This window comes from Piliocolobus tephrosceles, chromosome 14 (assembly GCF_002776525.5).
Source record: "Piliocolobus tephrosceles isolate RC106 chromosome 14, ASM277652v3, whole genome shotgun sequence".
NCBI lineage: Eukaryota > Metazoa > Chordata > Mammalia > Primates > Cercopithecidae > Piliocolobus > Piliocolobus tephrosceles.
The window spans coordinates 92,047,831-92,068,631 of NC_045447.1; the positions used below are offsets into that span (position 1 = coordinate 92,047,831).

Below are 20,801 nucleotides of genomic sequence, written 5' to 3' on the forward strand. Positions count from 1 at the left end.
TTCCCATTTCTGTCCTACAGGACTTGTTTTAACTGCATATGCTTTAAATGAAACCCTTCTTCACCTGCACAACTGGAGATAATTTCAGTTTCCTCTGGACTCCCACAAGCATACAGCTTGCTGTGACACTTAATAACTTGAAACCCTACTTAAGATTATTTTTTGTTTTTCTTCCTTAAAGGATTCATGAGGCAGAAGCCACATGAGTCATTTTTACCCTATAGACATAAGCAGAGAACTCTCACATAATAGAAGCTCCAAAATAAAGAATTTTGAATCCCATTTTTATCCTAAAAGATAGGAAATAAAAATACCGTACCTGTGCCTTTTTGCACGTTCTGCAGTACGCCATGGCAAGAAACCAGACACACCAGGTGGTAGAGGTGCGGGCGCATAATATTCTTTACCAAGGGAGTATTTTCTGCCACTACTTACAGGTTTCTTTGTAGCCAATCCTACTTGAGAAAGTGTTAAAAAGAAAGAATCAAGATGCACTAAAGGTCTACAGATTAATTAGCACATGTGTATACTCTTAAAAGAATACCAATGGGCACCTGACAATGACACCAAGTCCATTAAATCAGGATCAATTTGTAAATATCTTTTTACATAGGCCACTAATAAATATAAGAACAAATACATTTTTAATATATTTAAATATAAGTAAAAAATATAATACATAAATATAAAAATATAAGTTGCCTAGAGTAACAAGTTATCACTTTAACTAAAATATAACTTCAATATATGAGACATGCAGAGCATGAAAAAGTAAATAAAACATGTAACCCAAAGAATGAAAGATTATATGTGATACATTTCATTATGCATTATGCAGAAATATTAAGTTATTAAATCTCAGAATATTTTTGGCATTCCTGAATCTCAAGGACAGAACATAGATACACCCATGACTCCTACCAAACAGAACCTTCTGAATTGGACCAAAATTTCAATTTGAGATTAATTTTATCATGGAAAAATTATCCAAGTTGTAAGAGTGAAGGTAGCTGGACTAATTTTATAATGTAAAAACCATCCAAGTTGTAAGACTGAAGGTAGCTGGGTAGTAGGTGAGTCGATGTTGCCGCCTGTATGTCTGTCCACCTTCAGTGTTCATTTGCTTTTATAGAATACAAAAGAAACACATGAAACCTATTGGATAAAAGAATGAAGCATAAAGTCCTATCCTACATTTCAGTATTAAAGAGTCAAGTATCTTTTTATGAAACATTTGGTAGCAAAAGCTAGACCTATTAATATTTTATTTAAAACAAATTATATATTAAAATTCACATTTAAATATATGTTTCTGATATCGCTGAGAACAAATAATACAAGTTTATTAAAATGGTTATATTTATCCTTCCAACCTATTTTACTATGTAAGATCTACTTTAGCAGCTTTAGGACAGCATCTACAAGAACGTGTATGTGGTAATACTGGACAAATATTTCCCATAGTGTAGCTTACTGATAATCACCACGTCATGTTGTGCCATTTCTCTGGACAAATTTATATACCTCTTAAAATATATAGGAGTTCAGTTCATTGTATGCTGTTATTAATACAATTATCCCCAAAAAACGTTCCTGTGTATTGTTTGTGGTGTGTGTAGAAAGTAATGCAAATATATATATATTTTTTTTTTGGTGGAGTCTCACTCTGTCGTCCAGGCTGGAGTGCAGTGGCACAATCTTGGCTCACTGCAACCTCCACCTCCCAGGTTCAAGCAATTCTTCTGCCTCAGTCTCCCGAGAAGCTGGGATTACAGGTGCACACCGCCACACTCAGCTAATTTTTTGTATTTTAGTAAAGTTGCCCAGGCTGGTCTCCAACTCCTGAGTTTAGGCAATCCACCCGCCTTGGCCTCCTAAAGTGCTGGGATTACAGGCGTGAGCCACCGTGCCCGGCCACAAACAGAAATTTTAGTTAAAACCAAACTAATTTACTTATCTTGTTAGATGATGGAAAAAATGATAGTGGAAGTTTCCTATCTTCTGTCTGCACATGTAATTGCAATATGAATGTAACATAATTTACATAAATTATATAACCTCTATACTCACTGACACCTAACTATTAAATATATAGCCAGACACTGATTTGGCTTACCTCTGTGTCTCCAAATAACTGAGGCAAATACAAAAAAGCCCAAGAAATAAAGTTACTCTTAAAATAGCTCAGTGAGCTTGTAAACTTCAGTCACATTTCCAATTTCTTTAATCATGCTAAGAAAAAAGATTTTTTAATTCTCATTCAATGATGTCTAATTAAATACCACCAGCTCCTAAAATTACAGCATTTCCAATGTTTTATATTTTATGTTAAATTGTTTTATATCTTAGCCATTTTTAAGCATACAGTTCAGTGATACTGTCAAGTGATATCTTTTAAAAATTTCAAGTAGCATCCAAATAAAAGATTATCTGGTATTAATTGTTTGGTGATCTTAATGTACAGGGTATGTAACTAAAGTCACCACAAACCTTTTTCTGGGAAACTGGCAGACTATAAACATAAAAAAATTATTTTGTTTCCTCTGTATTAGTCTTCATGGTTTTACTGTTTCAAAATTCAAAGTTACTTACAAGAAAAGGTCACTTTCATATTAGATTTGGCTTAACTTACTCCACTGTCACTCATTCTTATCAGTAAAAAAATATATAAATTTGGTATAATCTAGTTCTACTTATGACTAAAGATAATGTGTTCTAGAAAATAAAAGTTAAAGACTCTTTAAAAACAATATGAAAATAACAGTAGAACTAGATTATACCAAATTTATATATTCAGAAGAATGTGAATTTATGCCATTAGTTGATAAAGAGTTTATAAAGTTTTTTTCATTACTCTTGGTCACAAAATTATAGACAATTTCAAAATTCTAGACTGTTATTTGGTAGCTTAAATAAACTATAAATGGCAAACATTTACGAAATATTTGTGTAAAATGTTCCATCTCTGGGTAATAAACTTACCTGCAGTAATGTTTTATAAGGATTACATACATTTTAAGGTTTTTCCATCATTGAAAGAAGCAAGGTGCTACCTGATTCAACAACTTTGGGTAAGAATTTGCAAGGAAGGAGGAGGAAACAAGGGGAAAAAAGGGAACTGGGAAGAGATTTTGTTTTCTATAGTATGAAAGGATAATTCTTCATTAACAATAACAACAAAATCATACAAAAGCACTGCTGCTAAAACTGTCATCAAAGTGCATCCCAAATTTCAACTGCAAAGTATCAGAAGTAATCATCAATCAGAAAACATATCCAAAATCATGAATATTGTATGAAAAACAAATAAGGGTAATTTTTAAAATGGAAGCACTAGCATCCCTTTCCTAATGATTCATTTACTATTTCTACATTCCATAAATTCTCATAATCAGAATAATTATAGTCCTCACAATATGCACAGAGTCAAAATTGGTTGTTACCGTCAATATCATAAATGAGAAGAGATTTTAATTTTAACACACTAGAACACTAGTAGCATTAAAAAGCCAAGACCGAAAAGGTTACCAATTCTAATAGTAGCTTTTCCTTTGTGACCACTTCCTAGAATTATAGTTCTCTTTTTCTGTTTAGCAGTTTTGGATGGTTCCTTCACTGATGGAGAAGTTATCCACTGGTACTAAAAGAGAGAGAGAATAAACACTACATTTCAGTTACAGATCATTTATGAGGGTTAGATCTTAAATGGAAATTGTTAAGATATTCTAAGTTAATAAAAGGTTTGCAATCAGCAGTTCTGGGACCCAAAATTAAAGAATCGTATGGTATTTACAAAAACAGAAAAGACATTTGATTTGACTGTAAATTTAAGATGGCAGAAAAGTGCCTTAATAGTTTCATTTTATTAAAAACAGACAAAAAGCTGGGTACAGTGGTATATACCTAGAATCCTAGCTACCTAGGAAGCTGGGAAGGGGGAAGATTGCTTGAGCTCAGGAGTTTGAGGCCAGATTGGGCAATATAGTGAGATCCCAGAAGAAAAGCAATTAAGTAAGAATTATTTCTAGAGAAATAAAACATGATATACCTCTGATTTAGCACTGCTTCCATTCTGAAGAACTTTTTTGATAACTGCTTTCATCATAGAATGATCTAAAGTAAAATAAAAATTGAAATTACAGTAATTGTTTCCCAATGAGTGGCTATTCCCATTTAAAAACAAAAGCCAACTAATTATTGCTTTTCCCATGAAATTAAATATGAATTCCATATAATGTAATTATATATCTTTTCCCTCTTTGATTATTCTAACTTCTTCCTCAAAACCAAAATAAAGTATGCCAACATGCATATTGTCCCTATGGCTAGTATTCTGGCAGCAGCAAAGATCAGATGTAAACACTTTGGAACTAAAATAGCTTTAGATACCTCTGAATAGGAAATCAAAAGCCTAGACACTGTCCAGATACTTAGATGCCTAAAAGGCACCAAATATACACAAATCAAAGTCATGATGCACCCCCAAAGCTGCTCTTCTCCACAGCCTCCTTTTCTCTATAAACAGTACCACCCAGTCGTATGCAAAATCATCTAGGACTTGAAAACAAAATTATTATTTCCTTTATACCCCACAAGTCTTGTTAGCTACACCCTGCTTCAACCACTTTTTACCACCTCCAATCTTCCACCCTAAGAGAAGCCACAGCCATCTCTAACTTGGATCAGTGTGAGTCTCCTAACTGGTCTCCCTCTTTCCCTTTTATAGCCCCCTACAAGTCTACTCTCCACACTAAGTCATCTGATTGAATTACTACTTGGAATATAACCCTTACCAGCTCAAAATCCTCCCATGGTTTTCAGCTCATTTAGAATTATCTAAGTCCTTACCGTGACCTTCAAACCTTACAAGTTCAGGCCCCTGGCTAGTTGTCTGACTCTGTAGCATACCAGGCTCTTCCTCACTCAGTGCTCCCACCATGTTGGCCTTCTTGCTTTTCCTTAAATACTCCATTCACCCTGCCACCTATGTACCTACATATTCATTGCTTCCTCATCACTGGAATGTACTTTATCTGCATCTTTCATGGCTTGTTCCTCTCCTAATCAGGTCTCTGCTCAAATGTCACTTTTTTAGTGAAGCTATCTCCTAACAAACCTATCTAATATAGTCCCACCTGTCCCCATTTGTCTTCTTACCTTAAGGTATTTTTGCACTTCCTACTATCTAAATTACATTACCTATCTGAGTTCTGATATAACTCCCTCACTAGAATGTAAGCTCTAGGGGACCAAGACTTTGACTAGCTGGTTTACTGCTACATGTTTAGTGCCTAAACCAGTATCTAGCAGATAGAAGTATTCAAAAATTACTTATCAAATCAACAAATGAATGAAATACTATTTCCAAGAATTCAGAAGTTCTACAGGAAGAAAATAATGCACTTGGTGGAAGCAGATTTATTATCTAGGTTCACTTCTCTTCAGAGTAGCAGCCAAGAGCAATATAAGTATAACTCTTTTCATCAGTAAATTATCTACTAAAAACATAAGAAAGTGCAAGATTAGAAAAGAGTAAGAATAGGAAAGCAAACACATTATGTTTTCAAAACTGTCAATACATGAGAAATTATTTTTGTTTTGCTATTTGTTAGTCAATAAAAAATATTGTAGTGACATACCAATGAGTGGATTTTTTCTTATATCCAGAACGACCAGAGTTGTATTGGTTTCAAGGGCCTCTAGCAAAGCCTTTGCTCCTTCATTGGTGAGGCCGCACTGCTGCAGGTCAAGAGCTTTCAATAAAAGACAAAAGGTCAGTTGCTAATTCTATACAGATTTTTTTTTTTTTTTTTTTTTTTTTTTTGAGATGGAGTCTCGCCCTGTTGCCCAGGCTGGAGTGCAGTGGTGCTATCTCAGCTCACTGCAAGCTCCACCTCTTGCATTCACGCCATTCTCCTGCCTCAGCCTCCCGAGTCGCTGGGACTACAGGTGCCCACCACCACACATGGCTGATTTTTTGGTATTTTTAGTAGAAACAGGGTTTCACCATGTTAGCCAGGATGGTCTCAATCTCCTGACCTCGTGATCCACCCACCTTGGCCTCCCAAACTGCTGAGATTACAGGCATGAGCCACCTCTCCCAGCCAATTCTATACAGATTTAACATACAGACAACTCCCACTTAATCACGCCTGGAAGACTCCTGCCCAAGACTACTCATGGCCAGTTTTCAATCTCGGGTATTGAAAAAATAAAAAATAGAAAACCACATGCACACACACAATACAAAAAAGAAACCCTCTACTTGGATGTGCCATGATTACCTTCCCTTTAGTACCAATAAATTACCCAACATATTTTACGATTACAGAGTTGAAAAATAACTATATAAAATATCACGGGATGAATATCTGTTCATAATTAATAAGAATGCTAGTGACAGTGTAAACCTCACAGGCAAAAACTGGGTGGAGCTCAGAAATTGCACTAGATTCATCATTGAATTCAAATTCAAACTCCAAGTGACTCTCAAAAAATGACATTAAAAAAGGGAAAAGAAAACAGAAAAATGTAGGAACTGTTAGTTTTAGAATAAAAATGACAAAGAAAGAACTCTAAGGGGATAGAAATAATGAATGCAAAGAATGTGTGAATAGAGATTATATACTAAAAACGTATCAGGAAAAAATGATGGTCACGAACTCTCCCTCACATAAAAGGTCAAAGAACTAAACAAATGCTCATGAATACTAGTAACACTGAGGCTGAACAATCTCCTCATTTAAACCCAAAAGGATTATCACAAAAGTACAGGTATAAAAAAAGATTGCATCAGAGCAAAAGCACCGTGTATACCACTACATTAAAATAACTGAAGTCTTTCAAAACCTCATGTTATGGACTACATGTCTGTATTCCCCAAAAATGCATATTGAAACCCTAACCCCCAACAGGGAAGTAGTATTAGGAAGTGGGGCCTTTGAGAGGTACTTAGGTTTAGTTGAGGTCTTGAGAGTGGAGCCCTCATCATGGGATTAATGTCCTTATAAGAAAAAAAAAAAGAGACTAGAGCTCTCTCTCACCACCATTTGAGGATACAAAAGCCTTCCATAAGCTTGGGAGAATGCTCGCACCTGACACCTATCTACTGGCATCTGGATCTTGGGCTTCCCAGCCTCCAGAACTGTGAGAAATGAATGCCTTCTCTTTAAGTCACCCAGAATATAATTGTTGTATGCTTCTATAACGGAGTATCATAGAATATTCTATGAAGCCCTAAGACACCACAAGACACACAGAAATAAGTCAGATATATGGATCTGATAGAATATGGTACAACCTTTACAAACTCTTGCTGCAGAAGAATGAGCATAGGATGCAATTATCCAACTAGCCAAATTAATAAAAATAGCCAGTAAATCTCACTAGTAAATCAAATGAATATAAACTAAAACAATTAAATGTGATCATGCTTCTATCAGATTGGTGAAGGTCACATTTTTAAAAAACCCTTAAAATGTGCAGACTCTGTTAACACAGCAACTCTCCTTCTAAGAATTTACCAGAAGGAAATAATAAGAGACACGGACAAGGACACGTATTAAAGTACTGTTTATAACAATGATAAATTGGAAATAGCTTATATATCTAATAGGAATGAATAAGGCTAAGTGTACTATGGCATATTAACATAATGCAACTCTGAAGAGGCACTAAAAATGATATGGTAAATGTAAACTTATTGATTTAAGATATGCTATACTGAGTGAAAAAAGTGATAAAATTCACAGAGCAATCCCATTTGCATTAAAAAAGCAAAAGCAGGGAGTTCTCATTTCTGTAAAGTTTAAGGTTTTAAAATAGACACAATCCAGCATTTATGAGACTATAATATGGCACAGCATTTCTGGAAGACAATTTGGTGACATGTATCAAAAGTCTTTAAGAAATACATTACACTGAGTTACTCAACTTTAGTAATTTATCCTACTAGCCTGAAGAAGTAACTTCAGGCTGGGCACACTGGCTCGTGCCTGAAATCCAGTACTTTTGGGAGGCCAAGGCGAGAGAACTGCTTGAGCCCAGGAGTTTGAGATCAGCCTGGGCAACACAGCAAGGCTATGTCTCCACAAAAATACAAAAATTAGCCTGGTGTGGTGGTGTGCACCTGTAGTCCCAGCTACTCAGGAGGGTAAAGTGGCAGGATACTTGAGCCAGGAGTTTAAGGCTACAGTGTGGTATGATTATGCCACTGCACTCCAGCCTGGGCAACAGAGAAAGACCCTGTCTCCAAAAAACAAAAGTAACTTCAATGGACACAGACATGTATACATAAGGAGTTTACTACAGAGTTGTTTATAATAGGGGAAAAGCATAAACTGTCTAAATATCAAATAACAGGGAATTAAACTATTGTGCCTCAATGTAATAGACTACTACATGATACATCATTAAATAAAAAAAGCAGGGTTACAAAATGGTAAGTGCACTATAGTTCTGTTCTTGTAACTCTAAGCACACAAATATATGTGCAGGAAAAAACAATACTGAAAGTGTATACACCAAAATGAACAGTTTATCTCTAGGCGTTGAGATTATACGTAGTATTATTTTTTTGTTACTTGGTATCTTCTATAAAGAATATATGTAACTTTCATAAAGGCTTAAAAGCAAAATAAAACCTATCGAAAAAAAGAGGCTTTTTAAAAAACCTTAGGACAACATTACTGTGCCAAGAGTGAAGCATATTTAATATCAAAAAATTCAGTATTTTCCATCTTACAAGTTCATTTAACTTACCTCTCAGCCATAAATCCTCACTGAGAGAGTCTGCAAAAGCACTAGCACCTAGGTCACCAATGAGTGTGTTGCAATTCAATGTGATACGTCTTAAGCCAGCCATACAGTCAAGATCAGGTCTCCTATAGCGAAGACTCTCAGCCCAGGTTTCTTCATGCCTTCTCATGGTCTGATACTTTAAAGATTTAATAAGATGAAACTAATACACTTGAATAAAGAGATAGGAACACTAAAAGGAACCAAGTACAGCTGATTACATCAGAGCTTTACACACACACCAGGTACATATACCAGGTAGGTTAATCTGAGAGACTGATTAAATAGTAGATTTTGAGCAAGGAGTCCAGTGACCCAGATCCTAGTCTGCCACTGACTAGCTGTGTGACCCTAACCACTAACGACCAGTTTACATAATTACTTTATGTAAACTGACAACTTAGTTAACTTCTAAGAATTTTATTTTCTTCACACGCCAAGTGAAGGTATTGGTTCTAAATTCTATCATTGCTGAGCCTCTAAACTATATCATTCTGTCCTCTAGTGGTCTCTAAACACTTGACTGGACATCCCACAAGTAAATATTACACATATATGTCATTTATTAATCAACTATATACAGGAAGTTCTACATACATATTTTATGTATATTACAAACCAAACAGAAACAACAGATATTTTTTAAATGATATAAAAACACAGAGGTTAATATTTTCTTCTCCTAACCCAAGGGATCTCACATGTTTCTTATGCACACCAAATTTAGAGGCCTAGAATATACAAAGGAAGGTTGATATGCCTTAGGAAATTGGTGGTTTGAGTTTTAACCACAGGTATTATCTTAAAGACATGATCACTTCTCTATATCCATAAAGTAAATTTTGGTAACAGGGAACACTGATTTTAAGAGAAAAAACATCTTATTACATTCTAAAACAACAGAAGATTCAAAGCTCCTACGACTCTGTCATATGAAAATTGTGTCATTTGCTATTCATAATAACTGTATAAAAGCAATAAGAGGAAATAACAGCAAACACTTAGATAGCCAGGCACTATTTTATACACATTAGGTCATTAAATCCTAAGAATGATAGACACAGGTTTTCTTACTATACACATTTTACGGATAAGAAAAGTGAGGCACAGAGAAGTTAAGCAATTTGCCCATGGTCACAAGTTACTAAATGGGAGAGAGCTCAGGTTTTAACCTAGGCCATCTGGCTTCAGAATCCACATGTGTAACCATTATCTATCCCAGGGAGAGTGGGCTTGTGCTGCAGAGGCCCCAAAGTAAACATTTCAGCTCTGTGGGTCATAGAGTTTCTTTTGCAGCGACTCAACTCTCCTAGTGTAGGGTGTAGCAATAGTTAATATGTAAACAAATGTGCATGACTATGTTTCAAAACTTTATTTACAAAAACAGATGATAGGCTAGATTTGGTCCACAGGCCATAGTTTGACTACCCCTGGTCTATACCATCAAATTACTAAAAAGGCTTCATGTCACATTATTATGTAATTTTTTCCTAAATACAGTAGTAATAACCACTATAAAGTTGTTAAGGCACCTTTAAAATTATTGTTTTACAAACCATATTTACAGAAAAACATAATTATTATGTTTTAGGTCTCCTATTTCTAAGATTAAGCATACTACTTTCACTAAATGGTAGAACTCCAGGCTGAAAATTGGTCATATTCTTTTTTTTTTTTTTTTTTTTGAGACAGAGTCTCGCTCTGTCGCCCAGACTGGAGTGCAGTGGCGCCACCTCGGCTCACTGCAAGCTCCGCCTCCCGGGTTCCCGCCATTCTCCTGCCTCAGCCTCCTGAGTAGCTGGGACTACAGGCGCCCACCACCGCGCCCAGCTAATTTTTTGTATTTTCAGTAGAGACGGGGTTTCACCGTGGTCTCGATCTACTGAGCTTGTGATCCGCCCGCCTCGGCCTCCCAAAGTGCTGGGATTACAGGCGTGAGCCACCGCGCCCGGCCGGTCATATTCTTTAAACAAAACTAAAACTGCAATCCCTGTATGTATCAAAAGACAAAAATAACTGCTGTCTTGTATCAAAATATTAATGTGTGGCAACCATATAACACATTTTCATGAAAGTTGGAACATAAAGTTACCTTTAAGATCTTGGCCATGTGATCTGCTCCCTGCCATGTCAGATTACATCCTGTGAAGTTGACTGTCTTAAGAGTGATAGAGCTCTTTATACCTTGACAAATAACTAAAATGGAAAAAAACCCATATACAATAAGACGAAGAGTCTATACAACCTAGTCAATCTTGATTTATTTGTTCTTCTTCTATCTTTTCTATTTTATAGTTGTATTCTTAAAATCACAATCTACAATCTACCTAGGCAACTGATATGTTCTAAAATATGTCAGTAACAAAGTGTTACTCCAGTTTATTGCAATAGCTCAATTCTATTTAGATGCCAAAATTGAATAGACTGAATATTGCAACCTTACTCCCGACCACAGTACAGTTCTACATACTTTTTGAGACATCTGAAAGGAAAACATAAAAAACATAGAACTCTTCCTATTTTCATTTCCAACAGCAGACCTCAATCTGTTATCAACCAACAATTCAGTGTCAACTATAAACCCAGAATTTCATTAGGTGCTACACTAGAGCACCTAATGTACTAGAACAATAGAAGACAGAGGCCTTTAAACTCTCTGCTCCCTCAAATTGAAATGGAGGCTTCCTTACCCCTCCAGACCACTATTCCACACAATGAACACAGGTCAAGACTTCAGGATCCCAACCAACAGTCACCCTCTGTGATTATTTCCAACACCCCATCCCCTTCCCTGAGTCTGCCATCCTTTTATATGCTCCCATACAGCACTTTGCCTATATTTCCTATTTTGGAACATACCACAGCACATTAAAATTGATTGTACATATGTTTTAATTATTTAAAATAATAATGATTTTTCTCTTTACTTTTTTTTTTTCTTTTTAGATGGAGTCTTGCTCTATCGCCCAGGCTGGAGTGCAGTGGTGCGATCTCAGCTCACTGCAACCTCTGCCTCCTGGGTTCATGCCATTCTCCTGCCTCAGCCTCCCGAGTGGCTGGGACTACAGCCGCCCGCCACCATGCCCGGCTAATTTTTTTTGTATTTTTTTAGTAGAGATAGGGTTTCACCATGTTAGCCAGGATGGTCTCGATCTCCTGATCTCGTGATCCACCCGCCTCGGCCTCCCAAAGTGCTGGGATTACAGGCGTGAGCCACCGCGCCCGGCCTCTTTACATCTTGCTATTTCCTTCCCATAAATATTTCTTGAAGAAAAACTCTAAAATATGAACAAACACAAAAAAACAGAGAATACCAGATGGTATATATCTGTGTGGTCTGTGGTTTAACACAAACTTAAGTAAAGTTAGTTTAGATTATATTCAGCATGCCAAGCTTTCATGGTAGACTTGAGACTGGACCAAGGTTTGAACAAGCACATGAGGCACTAGTAAGATAAAGGTACAGACGGGAATTAACATGGCATGTAGGGAAACATGAAACCGACCTGACAGGACAAGAGTTAAATGAGATTTAAACTCACTTTCTAAACCTCCATCTCCAATTGGACAATTTGCAAGAGACAGGTGCACCAAAGAAGTCGATTTATTCAATCCCTTTAATGAGGGGGAAAAGTTAAAAATGTTATTGAGGTTTTTTTTCCTCCAAAAGCAACTATCAAATGTCTACAAGCCAAATGAGACAAAGCTTACCTTTGCTAAAATAGTTAAATCCCTCTCTCTCAGAATTAGTCCATTTAGCTCCAGGTTCTTTAGCACACTTGATATACTTAAACAGCCTTTAAGAGCTTTACACAACTGGAAGGTCACATCTTTGTATCTTATCGCAGGAACACGACTTCTGCAAAATTTATTTACCTCAGAACCTAAAACAAAGATAAAGGAAAGTTAGTGACTTCAATCATACAATGTATCATTCAAAAACATTTGCTCTGTGCTAAGACATAGAAATGAGCCATGTCCTTAAAGTCCTCTTAAGGACAGACACATGTAAACTCAAGCCACATGAGATATATCAAACTACGTACATAGAGGTTCTCATGGAAGCAAAGAAGTTGCACTGAAAGGATGGCTTCAAGATAATCCTGAAGCTGAATCTAGAAAGATGAGAACAACAACATGTGGTCAGAGTGGGTGATGCATTAACCAGAGGAAACAGCAAGAGCAAAGTCATCAAACCCTGACACCTGCCGGGCACTGGCAAACTGCAGATGGATCTGACTAAAGCCCAGAGCTGTAGCAGGTAGAGTCAGAAATTTACAGAGAGGCAGGGAGAAGCAAGCCTGCGAGAGTTGACTTTTACCTCACAGGTGATGAGGACCAGGGCTACCACTGACACATTAAGGATACCCCTAGCAGGTCAGAAAAATGTACCTCACTTTTGAAGGACCAAAGAGATAAAGGAAACGGGAAAAAGCTCCCTTTCCTCAAGACCAACCCCAGGAGGCTTAACAGAACACAGTTGGGATTTCAATGCCTCTGTGCAGAACACAAGCAACCAATACACATTAGTCCTGTGTGGGCATGCCACTTTAAGCATGTCTTTTCCTTTTAGAAAGATCACTTTAACCAAAGTAGGCAGATGAACTGAGAAAAACCAAGCTCAGGGTCAGCAAAACTAGCTAGGAGCTTCTGCAATAGTCCAGGCAAAATGTAATTAAGGATGGACAAGCAATATGTAGGAGGTTAAAATCTACAACCTAGACCCACTGGATGCAAGAGATAAAGAAGGTTCAGTGAAGACTATCTTGACAAGAATGATCTGTAATACCTTTTTCTTACATTCAGTGCAAAGTATTAGGCAAGATCTAGTAGGCTAGCCTTGACTCTGAGGTCCCTCCCATCTTTAATTTCTTTTGGCTCCTGTTTTTTTTGTTTGTTTTTTGTGGGGGGAGGGTCATGGACAGGGTCTCACTCTGTTACCCACACTGGAGTACAGTGGCGAAATCATAGCTCACTGCAGCCTCAACCTCCCAGGCTCAAGAGATCCACCAAGCCGAGCTAATATCTTTTACTTTTTGTAGAGACAGGGGTCTCACTATGTTGCCCAGGCCAGTCACAAACTCCTGGCCTCCCAAAGTGTTAGGATTAACAGTGTGAGCCACTGCACCTGACTTGGTTCCTGTTATTATTTTGGTTAAGTAAAGTCCATTCAGAGGTACAGAACAGTTCCTGCAGCTGAATGAGATGTACAGAATAATCTGACTTATTTTCAGAAGCAGATGTGTTGAACTGTCCTTGCAGAAGAGATGGTGCTAACTCCAGAGCCTAGAAAAGGGCCGAGCACACAAGTGGTCAGGTTGTTTTTAAATAAATCAACAATCATTTCCTCTCCCAGATCACACACCCTCCCTCTTTCTCTCAGCTTATAAACATATTCACGTCCATATCCACTTAAAAACACCTTTCAGACCTACAATTAGCTGGATCTTCTTTGTGGATAATCTAGGTCCCTCCCATGCCTTCAAATACCTGTCCTCCCACAAAGTCTAAATCTTGGGTCCAGATCTGCCTAGCAGACACATTTGGATGCCCCACAGACCCCTCTTAAAACATTAAAGACAAATTGAGATCCTCTTCCCATCCCCAATCTCATTCAACTCAGCTGTGTGTCATGGAAAGATGCTGCTGTAAACGGTCACCCACACTTACTGCCCTCCTCTTCTAACTGGTCACCAGGCCCCATCCATTCTCTTAGATGTCTGAAATCCAACCCTTCTCTTTTTTTTTCTTTTTCAGATACAGAGTTTTGCTCTTGTTGCCCAGGCTGGAGGGCAATGGTGCAATCTCAGCTCACTGCAACCTCCACCTTCTGGGTTCAAGCGATTCTCCTGCCTCAGCCTCCCAAGTAGCTGGGATTACAGGCGCCAGCCACCACGCCCGGCTAATTTTTTTTTTTTTTTAAAGTACAGATGGGGTTTCATCATGTTGGTCAGGCTGGTCTCGAACTCCTGACCTCAGGTGATCCACCCGCCTTGGCCTCCCAAAGTGCTGGGATTACAGGCCTGAGTCACAGTGCCCAGCCCCAGCCCTTCTTCTCTATACCTTAATTTGGGCCATTAGATTACAACAATTCACCATCCTTCCAATTGTAATTTGCCTTCCACATGGAGGTTAGAGTGAGCTCCTCTAGAAATTCCATCTCATCATCGTACAGCGGTTTCTCAAAACCTTCAGGATAACCCATGACAGGACAAACAAGGACCCTCACTGTTTCGCCGCCACAAGCTTTCCAGCCTCAACTCTCTCTGCTCTTTTTCAAACCCTAAATTCTAGTCCTGTACCTCAGTTTGCCATACTCTCTCCTAATTCCACAACTTTCGCACAAACTGTTCCCTCCTGTTACCTAGCTAGCCTCTATAGGAAGCCGCCTCCATTACGCACAAAATGCTAAGTGCTCAAAGGAATAACAGCATTTTGTCGTATATCCTGGTTGACCTAACATATTTTCCGAATAATCAGAGAGTCTGGATCCCTAATTACATCACCATACATTTACAAATGGCTTCTATTTGTAAAGCACTTTACAAACTTCTTATATACACCTTAAAAAATGAAGACAGGCCGAGAGCGGGGGCTCACGCCTGTAATCCCAGCACTTTGGGAGGCCGAGGCGGGCGGATCGCCTGAGGTCAGGAGTTCGAGACCAGCCTGGCTAACATGCGGAAACCCCGTCTCTACTGAAAATACAAAAATTAGGCGGGCGTGATGGTGCGGGCCTGTAATCCCAGCTACTCGGGAGGCTGAGGCAGGAGAATCACTTGAACCCAAGAGGCGGAGGTGGTAGTGAGTCGAGATCCCGCCACTGCACTGGATCCAGCCTGGGCGACAGAGTGAAACTGTGTCTCAAAAAAAAAAAAAAAAAAGGCGAATGAAGACAAAGGCTGACATATATTAATGTCCTACCTGCTTAGTTCTCTATCAGGCAAATTAAAGTCATTCAATAAAATAGGTAACATCTGTCAAATGTTTAATGACGTCCCAAACTGTGCTAAGAGCTCTGCAGGCATCAGCAGCGCAGGGAATCCTTGCAAAGGCGCACATAACCTGGGTCTCGTTATTAAGCCCATGTTACGGATGAGCACACTGAAGCCCTAGAGACCTTAAGCCACTCACCTAGTTGGTGAGTTTCCAGGCCGCACACCCCATTGCACACATACCCGGGCAATGGACACCACCCACCTAAAAACCCACTTCAGCGCACCGACAGAGGGGCCCTGGAGGCGGGAACTACAAACCTGTGTCCCCCAGCCAAGGCTGGAAGAAGCTCTTGATGGAGATCAAGGGTAGGTCTTTATTGATCTTGAGAGTGCTCAGCAGAGGCGCCCAGTCCACCCCGCGGAGGCGGTCGGCGTTGAAGTCCAGCACGCCCTCCCGGAGACAGGCGCGCACGGCGGGCAGCGGCACCGAGTCCTGCAGCGCGCACAGGTACTCGTAGTGCGAGAAGAAGTCCGCCGCACTGTCGCGGCGCAGCTTCACCGAGTCGATCATGGCCCGAGGGCGGCCTCGGGGGATGCCCGCCGCGAAGACGCCGCCCGCGCCCACCCAGGAACCCTGGGTCGCCGCCCGGCCGCTCCGGCACCCACGGCCAGGCGGTGGCGGCAGCCGCGCACCGGGCTCAGGAGCGGCTTATTTGGTCGGAAGACGCAAGGCCGGGGCCCCACGCTAGGCCGGTCCCTCAACGCCCCGCTCCCGCGCTACCTCCCGCCCCGCGGCCCAGGCAGTTGGCGCCCGCCTCTTAGTCCTCTGAGGCGCCGGGATTCAAGCCGGTGGGCGGTGCCGCGGGACGGTGCGCGAAGACGTCAACGTGCTCGCTGTGCGTCAGCCCGCAGGCCCCGCCTCCTGAGAACGGGCGAGCTGGCAGCGACACTAGATGGTGGTCAGGAGAGTGTGAGGGTTTACGAAAGTGTTTACTGATCGATCCGAATAAAAGTGAAATGTATGGTCGGGTGCCGTGGCCCACCTCTGTAATCCCAGTACTTAGGGACGCCGAGGCGGGCGGATCACCTGAGATCAGGAGTTCGAGACCAGCCTGGCCAACATGGCGAAACCCCGTCTCAATTAAAAATACAAACATAAGCCAGGCATGGTGGCAGACGCCTGTAATGCCAGCTACTCGGGAGGCTGAGGAAGGAAAATCGCTGGAACCCGGGAGGCGGAGGCTGCAGTGAGCCGAGATCGCGCCATTGCACTCCAGCCCAGGCGACAAGAGCGAAACTCCGTCTCAAAAAGAGAAGAAAAAGTGAAATGTGGATGTAACAACGCACTTTTAAAAAATAGTCTAAACATCTGAGGAATGTGGCTGTGTTTGCAGCGTCCAGCCAGCAGAGATTGCTCTCAAGGGATGTAGGAACGACTGATTGAACGTGAACTGCGGTCATTAAATCTTTTACGTCTATGTTAATGTCTACAAATAAGCCTTAATTTCTGTAGTTTCTGCATATCTCACATGGCTCCTGGCAAATTGAAGAGTGTTTCATGAATTCAGGACTTTATTGTATTTGCTGTGAATCAGTTTGTTTTGTACTGACGATGATGTTGGCTAACTCCCTGATAACTAGTACTTATTTGAAATAATGTTCTCGGGATTATTTTAAGCACTGTTTAAGTATGAAATCATGTCATTCTCCTAACATCTCCTCAAGGAATATACTATTATATTCTACTTTACAAAAGGGGAAACTGAAGACGGGAAAGTTAAGTGGAAGCAAAGTGGCAGAATCCAGATAATTTTATCCGATTGCTAGAGCAATGATATTCCTCTGGTACAGCCTTAGACATGGTGTTTATTGCATTCCTCTTCCACCCACTGCATTTCGGATACTCCAACTTACTACCAACACACACACATGCACGCGCCTCTAAAATTCCGGAGATGTGGTCACCAATGATTTCTATGTGCTATGTGCTCAAATCATAGTAAGCACTTGTGTATTCATAAACCAGCTTAAGAAATGAAACATTACCATTCTTGTTGAGGAGCCTTGTGTAACCACCCTCCCAATCACTACTACTCTCTAACTGACCCTGAGATAACTGCTCTTCTGAACTTGGTATTCATCATTGCAATGTATGTCTTTATATTTCTGCTACATATGTAAGTAAGCAGTATATAACATTCTATATTTTCTTTTCCTACTTTATTTATCGTTACCTTTACCAGGTCCATCCCTGTTGACATATAGAGATATTAATTTATTTTCCCTGTTGTGTATAGGAGTTACATGTAGAAACATACTGTAATGTGTCTGTTTTTCTGTTGATGGAAATTTAAATTGTGTCCAACTTTACGATTTCTTTGTTGCTCTATTCAGTTTCTTGCTAGTCTCCAGCATCAATTAATGTAGTGTCCCTACCTTCTTAAAGCTCCCTCTTCTCTGTTTCCCATGAAGCCACCTGATTTTTTTTTTCTTTACCTCTCGAATTTCTTCTTCTCAGTCGCATTCTTGGGCTTATCTTGCTTACCCGTGCTAAATGTTGCTGTTCGTCAGGTTTCCTTTTTTTTTTTTTTTTTTTTTGAGACAGAGTGTCGCTCTGTGGCCCAGGCTGGAGTGCAGTGGCCGGATCTCAGCTCAGCTCACTGCAACCTCCACCTCCCGGGTTCACACCATTCTTCTGCCTCAGTCTCCCAAGTAGCTGGGACTACAGGCGACCGCCACCTCGCCCGGCTAGTTTTTTGTATTTTTTAGTAGAGACGGGGTTTCACCGTGTTAGCCAGGATGGTCTCGATCTCCTGACCTCGTGATCCACCCGTTTCAGCCTCCCAGAGTGCTGGGATTACAGGCTTGAGCCACTGCGCCCGTCCCCGTTCGTCAGGTTTCTACCCTCAGCTTTCACCCTTCTGACATTTTACAGTTTCTCTGGGTGTTCTTGTCTTCTGCTCAGCCGTAACTTCCCCACTCTAGACAGATGACTTCTAACACAGATAGTTCTCTTCCTCCATCAAATTGCCCCCTGGAAAGCCAAGATTTCTCATTGCCCTCAGGATCAGATCTATATCACATAGTTTGACATACAGGCTCCTTCATAATTTGACTACCTCTGTTGTCTCTCTCCTTGCTACATTCTTCCTGGCATGTCTTCTCTAGATACACAGAACTGCCTGAAGTTTCTGATGTCCTATTGTTGCTGTCTGGGCCTTTTCATAGGCTGCTCCTTTATTTAGTGGGCTAGCTTCCATTCTTTTCCCAGCCTTGGTTTGGGGCTTCCCTAAAAACCTGTGTCTCTCTAACCCTCATCTCTCCTCCCATGCTTGTTCAGTACCTCACTGCTGTGCTCCCTGACACCCTGTAGCATAACACTTAGAACACCCAATGATAAGCATCTTTTTATATGGTTCTCCTTCCATAGTCTGTAAGCCCTTTAAAGGCAAGAAGCATGTCTCATTCATGCTTACATTCCCTATGCCTAGCACAGTGTTAGCACAGGGGAAGTGCTGAATAATGACTAACTGTAGGAACATTCTTCCCTATTATCCCCACAAGCTGTTGTCAGCACCCTGTGGCCACTGCCTATGAATGCAGCTCAGAGAAGACTTCCTCACAGTAATAATCATTTAACATATTCATTTACATTTTTTGTTTCCTGTGCTTACTTATTTTTAGGATGGCAAGATTTCTTTCCTTCAAGGACTTGCCTGATAATCTCGGAGTTCTCTGCTTCAGTTAAATTGCGACTTCATAGTTGCTTCAAAAAAAAAGTGGCTTCAGTTCTCCTTTCAGCATCTGGTGGGTTCACCCACACGCTTCCTTGAACACCAAATGAAAACTGCCTTTCTGCAGCACCTCTGGGATCCTCTGACGAACCAGGCTCACACCTGGCCCAAGACAAAATGCCTTGGTTTCCTTGCAGGTGCATGACTTGGGAGGGACATTCTACTGGTATAAGAGATGAGCTCTCCTCCTTCAGGGGATCTGGTGAGTGTTTGAGTAGAATAGAGCTAAATAGTATCATTTAAGCTCGTATTTGCTGTGTTCTACTCCCAGTCAATCCAGACAACGTTGTACCCAGACTTCCCAGCTCACTTACCTTTCCATAAAACTGCAAGTTCATCTGCTCATCTCTAACATTCATCCTCTTTGTACTTGCCTCCAGAGCAGTGAGGTTTGATGGATCCAGGCACAGAGCGATGTCAACCTGGCCAGAAACATAAGCTGTCTTATTTTAACAGACATGTGGTCCCCATTTCTTTTTCCCATTACCTTCCTTATGGCTACTCACAATGGCTGTTCCAATTCCTTCTCCTTCATTCTTTTCATGTTGCCACTTGATATGGTTTGGCTGTGTCCCCACACAAATTTCACCTTGAATTGTAATAATCCCCACATGTCAAGGGCAAAGCCAGGTGGAAATAATTGAATTATGGGGGTGGTTTCCCCCATATTGTCCTTGTGATAGTGAATAAGTCTCACAAGACCTGATGGTTTTATAAACTGGAATTCCCCTGCACAAGCTCTCTTGCCTGGCGCCATGTGAGATGTACCTTTGCTTCTCCTTTGCCTTCTGCCATGATTGTGAGGCCTCCCCAGCCATGTGGAGCTGTAAATCCATTAAATCTATTTCCTTTATAAATTATCCAGTCTCAGTTATGTCTTTATTAGCAGCTTGAGAACAGATTAACACATACCATGACACTTCATTCTACATCCCTGCTCTGTCACCTGAACAGGACACCTCTTTTTTTTTTTTTTTTTTTTTTTTTTTTATTATACTTTAAGTTCTAGGGTACATGTGCATAACGTGCAGATTTGTTACATATGTATACTTGTGCCATGTTGGTGTACTGCACCCATCAACTCATCAGCACCCATCAATTCGTCATTTATATCAGGTATAACTCCCAGTGCAATCCCTCCCCCCTCCCCCCTCCCCATGATAGGCCCCGATGTGTGATGTTCCCCTTCCCGAGTCCAAGTGATCTCGTTTGAACAGGACACCTCTTACTTCACCAGGGAAACAAGTTCCAAATGTAAACTTTCTTGTCTTCT

The 20,801-nt window shown here is 40.3% G+C and overlaps 1 protein-coding gene across 7 annotated transcripts in view; it reads right to left on the reverse strand.

Annotated features, from left to right (window-relative positions):
* CEP78 (centrosomal protein 78) overlaps positions 1 to 16,592 on the reverse strand; it is a 30,550-nt gene extending 13,958 nt beyond the window's left edge. For 4 of the 7 annotated variants that reach the window (XM_023213334.1, XM_023213336.1, XM_023213332.1 and 1 more), the window contains exons 1-9: positions 16,053 to 16,592; positions 12,508 to 12,680; positions 12,339 to 12,411; positions 10,889 to 10,992; positions 8,761 to 8,935; positions 5,640 to 5,753; positions 4,049 to 4,113; positions 3,529 to 3,640; positions 320 to 458 (exon numbers count right to left, since the gene is read on the reverse strand). In XM_023213334.1, coding sequence (XP_023069102.1) covers positions 320 to 458; positions 3,529 to 3,640; positions 4,049 to 4,113; positions 5,640 to 5,753; positions 8,761 to 8,935; positions 10,889 to 10,992; positions 12,339 to 12,411; positions 12,508 to 12,680; positions 16,053 to 16,305 — 1,208 coding nt within the window. In that variant the 5' untranslated portion in view covers positions 16,306 to 16,592. The remainder of the gene's footprint in view (positions 1 to 319; positions 459 to 3,528; positions 3,641 to 4,048; positions 4,114 to 5,639; positions 5,754 to 8,760; positions 8,936 to 10,888; positions 10,993 to 12,338; positions 12,412 to 12,507; positions 12,681 to 16,052) is intronic. The other 3 variants (XM_023213333.1, XM_023213331.1, XM_023213335.1) reach the window with 2 other exon arrangements.
* Between the last annotated feature and the right edge of the window lie 4,209 nt (positions 16,593 to 20,801).